At 39.6% G+C, this 12,081-nt stretch overlaps 1 protein-coding gene across 2 annotated transcripts in view; it reads right to left on the minus strand.

The window, feature by feature from the left end:
* Positions 1–12,081, minus strand: part of NAV3 (neuron navigator 3) — a 908,237-nt gene that overhangs the window by 613,746 nt on the left and 282,410 nt on the right. For both annotated transcript variants that reach the window (XM_044941915.2, XM_044941916.2), the window contains one exon: positions 4,974–5,366. In XM_044941915.2, the coding sequence (XP_044797850.2) occupies positions 4,974–5,045 (72 nt within the window). In that variant the 5' untranslated portion in view covers positions 5,046–5,366. The remainder of the gene's footprint in view (positions 1–4,973; positions 5,367–12,081) is intronic.

The raw sequence follows: 12,081 nt of genomic DNA on the forward strand, positions 1-12,081 counted from the left end.
ACATCCGACCCTGAAGCAAGCCACTGCCGACCCACACCTCCACCGGAGACTCCTGGACACTCACGGGTAAGTCTGGGTCAGTCTCTTGTGGGGTCACTGCTCCTTTCTCTAGGGTCCTGGCATCCACAAGCTTTTGTTTGTGCCCTCCAAGAGTCTGTTTCCCCAGTCCTGTGTAGTTCGGGTGGTTCTATGGTGGGGTTAATGGTGACCTCCTCCAAGAGGGCTTATGCCGTACGCAGGTCTGCAGCACCCAGAGCCCCTGCAGCAGGCCACTGCTAACCCCTACATCCACAGGGGACATTCAGACACAGTTCTGGCTCAGTCTCTGTAGGTTGGGTGTGAATTTTGTGCCGTTCCCACGTCTGAACAGCTCAGGTGACCAGGTGCTTGGTGAGCTCAGTGTCCCAGGTGGACTGTGCATCTTAATCACCTCCCCAGTTGCAGCTGCCCAGTTTCCCGGGTGCCCCACAAGAGCTCTGTCTCAGGTGGGCTGTCTGTCTCCACTGGGGAGCTGATCTCAGGCCATGACCCTCCTGGTGGATGTCAACCGTCCAGGATCCCAGGAAGACTTGGTTAGCAACTGGGAGCCTGCTCTCAGTTTTGTGGAGGAGGCCGTTTCTGGGGCTAGGATTGCAGTAGCCCCTTGCCTTCTGGCTCTGGCTGTTACAAGCCTGTCTCTCTGACTCCGGGAGCTGACTGTGACTCAGATTATGAATTTCTTATTGCCAAATTCAGACTTAAATTGAAGAAAGTAAGGAAAACCACTAGACCATTCAGGTATGACCTAAATCAAATCCCTTACGATTATACAGTAGAAGTGACAAATAGACTCAAGGGATTAGATCTGATAGAGTGTCTGAAGAACTATAGACAAAGGTTCATGACATTGTACAGGAGGCAGTGATCAAGACCATCCCCAAGAAACTGAAATGCAAAAAGGCAAAATGGTTGTCTGACAAGGCCTTACAAATAGATAAGAAAAGAAGAGAAGGGAAAAGCAAGGCAGAAAAGGAAAGGTATACCCATTTGAATGCAGAGTTCCAAAGAAGAGCAAGGAGAGATAAGAAAGTCTTCCTCAGCCATCAATGGAAAGAAATAGAGGAAAACAACAGAATGGGAAAGACTAGAGAGCTCTTCAAGAAAATTAGAGATACCAAGGGAACATTTCATGCAAAGATGAGCACATTAAAGGACAGAAACGGTGTGGACCTAACAAAAGCAGAAGATATTAAGAAGAGGTGGCAAGAATACATAGAAGAACTGTACAAAAAAGATCTTCATGACCCAGATAACCATGACAGTGTGATCACTCCCCTAGAGCCAGACATCCTGGAATGTGAAGTCAAGTGGGCCTTAGGAAGCATCACTACGAACAAAGCTAGTGGAAGTGATGGAATTCCAGTTGAGCTATTTCAAATCCTGAAAGATGATGCTGTGAAAGTGCTGCACTCAATATGCCAGCAAATTTGGAAAACTCAGCAGTGGCCACAGGACTGGAAAAGGTCAGTTTTCATTCCAGTCCCAAAGAAAGGCAATGCCAAAGAATGTTCAAACTACTGCACAATTGCACGCATCTCACATGCTAGCAAAATAATACTCAAAATTCTCCAAGACAGGCTTCAGCTGTACATGAGCTGTGAACTTCCAGATGTTGAAGCTGGATTTAGAAAAGGCAGAGGCACCAGAGTTCAAAATGCCAACATCCACTGGATCATCCAAAAAGCAAGAGAGTTCCAGAAAAACCTCTACTTTTGCTTTATTGACTACGCCAAAGCCTTTCACTATGTGCTTCACAACATACTATGGAAAATTCTAAAACAGATGGGAATACCAGACCCCCTGACCTGCCTCCTGAGAAATCTGTGTGCAGGTCAAGAAGCAACATTTTGAACTGCACATGGAACAACAGATTGTTTCCAAATTGGAAAAGGAGTACGTCAAGGATGTATATTGTCACCCTGCTTATTTAACTTATATGCAGAGTACATCACGCGAAATACTGGGCTGGATGAAGCATAAGCTGGAATCAACATTGCTGGGAGAAATATCAATAACCTCAGATATGCACATGATACCATCCTTATGGCAGAAAGTGAAGAAGACCTAAAGAGCTTCTTGAGGAAAGTGAAAGAAGAGAAGGAAAAAGATGGCTTAATACTCAACATTCAGAAAACTAAGATAGATCTGGGATCTGGTCCCATCACTTCATGGGAAATAGATGGGGAAACAAAGGAAACAGTGAGAGGCTTTATTTGGGGGGGTTCCAAAATCACTGCAGATGGTGACTGCAGCCATGAAATTAAAAGACACTTGCTCCTTGGAAGAATAGCTATGACCAACCTAGACAGCATATTAAAAAGCAGATACATTACATTACCGACAAATGTCCATCTAGTCAAAGCTATGGTTTTTCCAGTAGTCATGTATGGATGTGAAAGTTGAACTGTAAAGAAAGCTGAGCACCGAAGAGTTGATGCTTTTGAACTGTGGTGTTGGAGAAGACTCTTGAGAGTCCCTTGGACTGCAAGGAGATCCAACCAGTCCATCCTAAAGGAAATCAGTGCTGAATATTTATTGGAAGGACTGATGCTGAAGCTGAAACTCCAATCCTTTGGCCCCCTCATGCAAAGAACCGACTCACTGAAAAAGACCTTGATGCTGGGAAAGATTGAAGGTGGGAGGAGAAGGGGACAACAGAGGATGAGATGGTTGGATGGCATCACTGACTCAATCAGCATGAGTTTGAGCAAGCTCCAGGAGCTGGTGATGGTCAGGGAAGCCTGGCATGCTGCAGTCCACAGGGTCACAAAGAGTTGTACATGACTGAGTGACTGAACTGAACTGAATTCATTTTCCTCTAGTCAGATGAAAAATAATTCAAAACCTAAAAGTTGAGACTTTCGTTTTATCCAGGCAGACAAAACTGAAGACTTAAGCGCAGGACACACCCTCTCACATAGCTCTGAGTGACTGCTCCAAAGAGCTACGGGAGAAGTCAGGATATGAAGGGATTTTTGCAACAAAGACCAGGTAGTCAGATATCAGAAAATTATCATTAATTAAAGAAAACTAAATGCTGAAGTTAAGGAATTTAGTGCTTTTCTGTATATGGGAAGAGGCAAGAGTCTTGGCTCACTGGAATCATTCCTTTGATATGCACCTGAGCTATCTGGGGCCAGTATCCTGCGCTTTTTCCTCCTGGGTCTCCTCAGGTACACACCATCAGGGCTTGCTGTAGTGGCCGATGGTTTGACAGCTGCAACAGCCTTTGTCTATTGACACCGCAGGCAGTAGTTGTCCTTCACATTCCTCACTGGACCGATACAGTAGGTAAAATTTCATCATCAGCGTGAAGAACATTTTTAGAAATGTGGATAGAGGAAACAGATTAAATGGTTCCTTTGTAGTTAAGAAATTGAAGAGCATGCTTTAGATAGAAACTTACCTTGCCAACTTTTTCAGATTAACACCCTTACTGCTAAACAGCAAGAAAAAAAAAAAAAAAATGCTGACCATTTAAAACACAAACAGCATTCTTGGTAACACACTTATTTGTGCAGAAATTTATATCCACAATGAATTGAAAACAGATTCCAGCCATTTTGGACTTTACAATACTTAGTGTTTTCCAAGACTTATTTATACTGAAGGTAGACTCCATGAAGGACCCAAATTGGGCATAAATAATCCATCCATTTCTGCCCAAACTGCTGCAAAAAGGATCCCGGTAGCCCCCATTCTAGTGGCAATGGTCACAAAATCAGAACAAATTAATAAGCTATTGACTCTTCTTGGCTTCTTCTAAATTTCTTACCTCTAAAACTGTGAAAGAGCTAGTTGTATTCTGGGAGTACAAAGCGAGTGGTAAATAATTTCCGAGACAGATGTAAAAACAAACCTTAATCGTGTCCCTGAGATCCAGCTCTAACTAAAAATCTTTCGGTTTTCTCACTATTCCTTGCTTTTGTGCCTTAGCCCCTGGGTCCCTACAAGCCTCTCTGTACTAATGGATTCAATGAAAGGCACCACAAAAGAGAATACATTTCATTAAGAGTAGGCTTCCTCTCCCAGGGACCATCCCTGACCCTTCCTCTAAGTGCTCTTTAGACGGCTCTCACAACAGTACAACAGTTTAGCAGGTAAGAGTTTCTCAAAAGGTAGAAAAATGACGTTGAAATGCAACCCTCAGTATTCAGTTTCCAGCTTCCCTCTCAGAAGGTCTCTAAGCCCATTTAAAAAATATATATATTAGCACAGTTCTTTCTTGATATTTTCCATTAATTGCTTGGACATCACACATGAAGAGGCAAACCATAGCTCACAGTTGGCTCATGACTCTCTTTCTCGGCTAGGTGGAAAACTAAGAGGCCCTCGTGCCCCGAGGACATGAAATCAGAGAATTTCAAATGCCACCTAAGCCTTCAAGCAGCAATAGCATCAAGGCAGTTGTTCTCTTTTAGGAGAACTCTGTCTTGCTCCTTGGAGAAGGAAGTGGCAACCCACTCCAGTGTTCTTGCCTGGAGAATCCCAGGGACAGGGGAGCCTGGTGGGCTGCTGTCTATGGGGTCGCACAGAGTCGGACACGACTGAAGCGACTTAGCAGCAGCAGCAGCAGCTGTCTTGCTCCATTACTCCAGAGATGCCCCACGACTCACACTTCATCTGGATCTCAGAAAACTGTTCACGAGCAGTCAGACCAGCATGTTACTATTAACAGAATCAAGTCAAGGGTGAGCAAACACAGAAGAATCCTTTACAAACCCACTGGATGGATGAATTCAGAAGCCTTTAGAAACTAAACCACTAACTGATGATGAAATCCAGGCCCAGAGCAACACTTGGCTACATGGCAGGATTAATTTTCATGAAATAGCATGTTATTTCTCAGAGCATATTCATTTTCAACTTACAGTCTTCTGTGTAAGCAAAAAAAAAAAAAAGTGACCAAGCAAAAGGAAATGTATCTGTATTACCTTTTTCTGATCTTCTAGCTTGTGACTCACTGGATTCTTCCCATGTCTGCTCATCTCTGAAGATAAATCCATCACATTAGGTTCTTGCCCTTCACAATAGAGTATCTTCAAAAAAGCAGCAAGCTAATCCAAGATGCAATCACTAGGAAAACAATTCCCATCACGCACCATCTCTGAATTTCATCAGCTCCAAGGATTGATTAAAAAATCCATTGATTGAATGGAAAAAGTGGATTTTGTAACTGACTTCCGGGACTTTCCAAATCAACATATCGTTTTTAAATGCAGACTTCTCAAAAGCAAAATATTCATCCAGGAACATTAACTGCAACTGCTATCTTTTTCTTTCTTCACAGTTTTCCATTTTAACCAATAATTACAGTTCCTGTAAGCCTATAATAAAAGATAAAAAAAAAAAGCACACAGTTAATTCTACTACCCCAACATTTATAGTACAATTAAGGAAAAATTTTTATCTGAAATGTCAAATTTAGAAAAAAAAATGTAGGCATGGATTGTATTTCACATAATAGGAATGGAAATAAACGGCATTATTCTTTAACCCTAGGGCCTTTAAAATACCAATTATAATGTCTGAACCAAAATAGAATATTAAAACCAGGGATTGACAGTATACTGAAGCAAAAAAAAAAAAAAATCAATCAAGAAAACACACACATTCACCAAATGTGTATATTCTCTATGGTCCCACTCATTAATGTCAGCATTCATAGAGCTACAATTTAGAAAAGAGCCTGATAGACATTATACAAGACTGACACTTTTCACAAACAACTTTATTTAAACTTCCAAATGAATCTATAAAATGGATATTATTATTCCATTTTACAATGAGGAGATTGAGAGGGTAAGTAAATTTTGTAAGTTTAGTTAAATAAGTGCAACAGGACTAGAATTTCAATTCAGATACCTTTGAATCCAAAACCCATTGTTTGTCCCAGACACAGTGGTCTCAATTCACAGTATGCATTTTATTGTCCACAAGGAAACCACAAATGAGTTCACTAAGTGCCTTGTTAGATGATGAGCACACAAGGCACTCTCCTTATAATCCAGCGGTTTCCAAACCCAGCCAGGAAAGCGAATCAACTGGTAATAATCTTAATCACATAGATTCTTGGGGTCCACCCCACCCTGCCAAATCAGGAGCTACAGGGGAGTGCTCACAAACACTCTGGCTTTCATTGTTTTTCCATCTTTTCTAAACCCTTCTGATGCAAGAAAACCACTGAAGAGTTGAAACCTCCCTCTAATGCAGAGCACTTTCCAAACTTTTTTCTGCATTTTGGAATTATTTGTGAAGCTTCAGAAACAACTGATTCTTGTGTCTCATCCCCAGAGACTGTGATTTAACTAGTCTGAGATATGGCCTGAGTCTTGGAATCACTGCTCTAATATATAAATTCCATTTACATAATTGACCAGCCACTGCAAGAATACATCGAACAGGAGGCAACTTAGTGTCTCAAGAGGCAGCTCTTTCCAGATTGGGATAGTTCCAGGCTTTAGATTGTTCTTCCTAATTTGGAAATGAAGTCTGCATTCCTGAATGTGTCTGTACATTGTAATTATTCATATCCTTGTAGTCCTCAATGTACACAAAATCTTTTAAATTTCCCTTTTCATCTGACAGTTCTTCAAGTATCACTTTAGCAGGGTTAACTATGCCTTGTGCCTGCAACCGTTCCTCACCGCCCTGGTTATTTACTTAAAAGGCTTTACTTTTGACATGACCCATAAACTGTTCTATCCAGAAATGAGCACAAGAGTCGAACATGGTATGTTCCCTTTAAGAACTCACCTCCAGGTACCACTAAACATGCCAAGCCAAGCATAAAATATATGATAAAGTAGACAGATAATGTTTGAAAAGTCAGCTCCTGGACTGTTTCCTGACTAGTCATGCTTTGGCCAACCCTTGCTTGTTCTACAACTCCACTGCTCTGCAGCATAGGTATTTTTACTATATACAATGTACAAAGTTTCTGTCCTAAGTGAACGTTACCAGCAAAGGAAACTACACAGGCAAAGACTTGGACATGGGAGAAAACGTAGCCTATCTGAGGAATTCAAAGAAATTCAATGAGAAGCCACGACATTTTTAAATAAAGAATGTAACAAAAAAGAATATATATTTTTTTAATTGTAAAAGTCCATCTAACTAAAGTATGGAAAATAGGTGGGAAAGAACAAAACTTAGGGATCGTTAGAACAATCAAAGAGACAACAGCACTCTGAACAAGTGCAGGAGCTGACAGATGGGAAAAGATGACAAGACTAAGTGCTACGGTGCACAGGTGGAGTCGACAGAACTGGTAACTGCTTGGACATGAGAATGTATGTGTGAACATCCGTGAGCATCATCCATGTGTGAACATCATCATGAGAATAGATGATGATATCACTATCTAAGATAGCAAATCCCATAAGAGAAGCACTTTAGATACAGGGAAGATCACATAATTTGTAAGGCAAACCAAAGATGCTTATTGAAATCCAGAAAATGACAAGCCAATCTCATTGGTGGACATAGAAGCAAAAGTCCTAAAGGAACATGAGCAAGCTGAATCCAGTAAAGTATAAAATGAATCATACATCAATTTAAAGTTGGTATCACCCTGTGAATAAAAGACTGGTTTGAGATTTAAAAATCCATCAGTATAATTCACCATATCAACAAGGAAGAAAAATGATGTACTCATTTCTATTGGTACAGAAATATAATTTGACATAGTTAACATTGATTCATGATCAAAAAAAGCAAAAATATCTTGGCAAATGAGGACCAAATAGGGATTTTCACAATCATCCTTTATCTGATAAAGTGTATTCATAAAATGTCTATAGCAAACACATACTTTATGGATGAAAAGCTAAAGATTTTCCATTTGCTCAGGAATAGCACATAATGCCTGCTAATGTTATGTCTACTAAATATTGTACCTAAAGTCCTAGTCATGCATTGAGAAAAGAAAATATGAGAGAGGCAGAGAGACAGAGGGAAGGAGAGGGAGGAAGGAGACAGAGGCAGGCAAGCAGTGTAAAGCATCAAAAAGAAGAAAATATTATCTGCAAATGTCATGATGATGCACGCTGACAACACTAAAAAATCAAGAGATAAATTACTAGAATTAATGTGTTTAGCAATTTTCCTGGATAAAAATATATAACATTCCTTTATATACTCAGAAAATGAAGCTCTAAAAATATACTATTTAATGGTGTCACAAAAATAACAAATATCTTGGAATGTATCTCATAAAAGATGATAAAAACGTTATGAGAGGGCAATAAAACACCATCAAAAATAAATATCTAAATGAAAGAAGCCTATGCCATATTAATAAATTAAGATTCAGTACTCTAGAAATGCCAGCTCATGCCTAGATTCAGTGCATTACTAATCAAAATCCCATTTTCTTTTTATAACTTTAAAAGATGTTTGTAAAATATATATGCAAATGTAAAAGATCATGAAAATCCAAGACACTCATGAAGAACAAGCTGCATCTATTTGCTTTACCAGATGTGACGACCTATTATCAACCAACAGTAAATAAAAAACTATTTCACTGGTACAAGGGTAGACAAGTTCAACAATGGAATGCAAAAATCCAAAGGACTCATAACACATATGCAGTTCACAAAGGTGGAACTGCAAAGCCCTGGGGAAAAAGCCTTCAATAAACAGTTCTGGGTCAATTGGATATTTATAAGGAAAAAAATAAAACTTGACCTCAACTTCACACCACTAATCAATTTCAGGTGGACTGTACACAAAACAATAAGGCTTATGGGAAAACACCTTCATGATCTGAGGGAAGGGAAAGATTTACATAAAAAATATATATATATAAATAAGATTATACTAAAATCAAGAATTTTATTCATTAGATTGTTGTTGCTGTTGTTCAGTCACCCAGTTGTGTCTGACTCTTTGCGACCCAATGGACTACAACACGCCAGCCCTCCCTGTCCCTCACCATCTCCCAGAGTATGCCCAAGTTCATGTTCATTGCATTGGTGAGGCCATCTAGCCATCTCATACTCTGACACCCTCTTCTCCTTCTGCCCTCAACCTTTCCCAGAATCAGGGACTTTTCCAATGAGTCATCTGTGCACATGAGATGACCAAAATCATCAGATTGTACAAAGAAGAAAATATAAATGCAACCCATAGAGTAGGAAAATGTAGTTAAACGTAAAATTACATGTAAAAACATCCAAAAATCGAGCAAAGACAGCTAACAATAAAAAAATATTTTAACAGCACTCCAAAAATAATAATAGAGATGAAGAACAGATTAGTGGTTACTATGGGTTGCACATGGAGAGAGAAGGTCAGATTGCCAAAGCATGATACAAAGAAGTCTTGCAGTAAGGAACTAATGTTGAGTCTTGAATGTAGAGGTGGTTGTTTGAAACTATACAGGTGAAAAACTCCATGAAACAACACATATACATATACACACACATAAATGCATATAAGTCTGGTGAAATATGAATCGATTCTGGTATCTCTGATGCCAATTTCAGGCTTTGACATTGTGCTACAGTTATGCAAGATGTTACCACTGGAGAAAAAGAGGTGGTAACTGGTTCAACCACTTCTGCGAAGCTGAAATTATTTTTTTTTTAATTTTAGAAAAAAAAAGAGGATATACAAATGGTCAATAACCAATCTGTACAGTCTTTCTGATGTCTAATATGCTTCATATGAGATTTTGACTATGTCATAAATTGACTACGTCATAATTGACTACGTGACTATGCCCAAGTCTTAGACTGTGTGGATCACAAGAAACTGGAAAATTCTTCAAGAGATGGGAATACCAGACCACCTGACCTGCCTCCTGAGAAATCTGTATGCAGGTCAAGAAGCAACAGTTAGAACTGGACATGGAACAACAGACTGGTTCCAAATTGGGAAAGGAGTCCATCAAGGCTGTATATTGTCACCCTGCTTATTTAACTTATATGCAGAGTACATCATGTGAAATACCAGGCTGGATGAAGCACAAGCTGGAATCAAGATTTCTGGGAGAAATATCAATAATCTCAGATATACAGATGACACCACCCTTATGGCAGAAACTAAAGAGCTTCTTGAGGAAAGTGAAAGAGGAGAAGGAAAAAGATGGCTTAATACTCAACATTCAGAAAACTAAAATCATGGCATCTGGTCCCATCACTTCATGGCAAATAGATGGGGAAACAAAGGAAACAGTGAGAGACTTTATTTGGGGGGCTCCAAAATGACTGCAGATATGAAATTAAAAGACACTTGTTCTGTGGAAGAAAAGCTATGACCAACCTAAGCAGCATATTAGAAAGCAGAGATATTACTTTGCTGACAAAGGCCCATCTAGATAAAGCTATGGTTTTTCCAGTAGTGACATACAGATGTGAGAGTTGGACCATAAAGAAGGCTGAGTGCTGAAGAACTGATGCTTTTGAACTGTGGTGTTGGAGAAGACTCTTGAGAGTCCCTTGGACTGCAAGGAGATCCAACCAGTCAATCCTAAAAGAAATCAACCTTGAATATTCAATGGAAAGACTGATGCTGAAGCTGACACTCCAATACTTTGGCCACCTGATAAAAAGAGCTGACTCACTGGAAATAAGACTGTGATGCTTGGAAAGACTGAAGGCAAAAGTAGAAGAAGGCACCAGAGAATGAGATGGTTAGATAGCATCACTGACTCAAAGGACATGGATATGAGCAAACTCGGTGAGTCGGGAAAGCCTGGCATGCTTCGGTCTATGTAGTCACAATGAGTGAGACACAACTTAGCAACTGAACAAATTTATATGAGTATAAAATAGAATTTCCAAAGTATCATTAATGCTCTAAATTATTTAAATTTACCAATGTTATCTAATTTACTTTTCATTACAGTGTTAAAAAACATTTAAAACACACAGCACTGAGTGCTTAATATGTACTCAACACCATGCAGGACAAAGGAGTCAAATTTCAAATCTAGTCCTTGTCTTCACAGAGTTTACAGTCCAGTGAGGAGTCAGATTTAACTAAAACCAAGGAGCAACAGAAAACTCTTCAGTTTTGTCTAATATCAAAACCTTAGAATATCTATGAGAAGTTTACACCAATGATAAAAGGGAATTTCACGTGAATGGAATGAAATGAATATTAAATATATTCCCTGGTGATTCAGACAATAAGGAATCTGCCTGCAATGTGGGAGACCCAGATGAGATCCCTGGGTTAGGAATATTCCCTGGAGAAGGGAATGGAAAGCCACTCCAGTTTTCTTGCCTGAAGAATTCCATGGACAGAGGAGCCTGGCGGGCTAGAGTCTATGGGGTCTCAAAGGGTCGGACACAACTAAGTAACTAACACTCAGTTCATTTTAAATGCATAAAGAATCTAACACAACTTATGCTTACTTTCATGGAATAAAAAACATTTATAATAAAACTAACTGGCCCAAAAAGAATAGGTTATGTATATTGAAAAAATTCTCATAGGTTATTCTCTCATTATGGAGGTAATTGCAAGTATGTCATATCAATTCTCTGCTTCTCTTACTCAATATAACTTAGGGGTAGGGTTTGGGAGTGAAATTTACTTTATGCATAAATATAAATAATTTCATTTTTATATAGCTTAAGAGGTTTCGATCTTGCTCAAACTTATCTAAAAGTCCCTCACACAAATGCAGGATGAAAAAGATGAAGACGATGAGATTTCTGAAAGGATTTTTGGGTGATTGGGATATGTGCCACTTCCTGACCTAGCCTTCTCTCAGGGATTTTAAGGGGATCATCAGAGAGCTTCCCTGCATTTGTAGGTCCCCTGCAAGTAAGAAAACCCAGAAGCTCAGTACCTAAGTGTTGTAAGGTGGTCTGTGGCAGCAGGAGAGGGCAAGGCATCTGAGGAATAAATTGTAGTCTTCTCTGATTGTAGATCAAAGCTGTATCTGTCTTAGAACAAGAATAGGAATTTGTGGTAGGAATGTTTGCCTGAATCCATATGAAATAGGAAAGGGATGCTGCTCAAAAAAAGCAATTTGCCAGGATGGGTAAGGGATTCCTGCAGGAGGCGGCTATAGGGACTGCAGAA

This window comes from Bubalus bubalis, chromosome 4 (assembly GCF_019923935.1).
Source record: "Bubalus bubalis isolate 160015118507 breed Murrah chromosome 4, NDDB_SH_1, whole genome shotgun sequence".
Classification (NCBI taxonomy): Eukaryota; Metazoa; Chordata; class Mammalia; order Artiodactyla; family Bovidae; genus Bubalus; species Bubalus bubalis.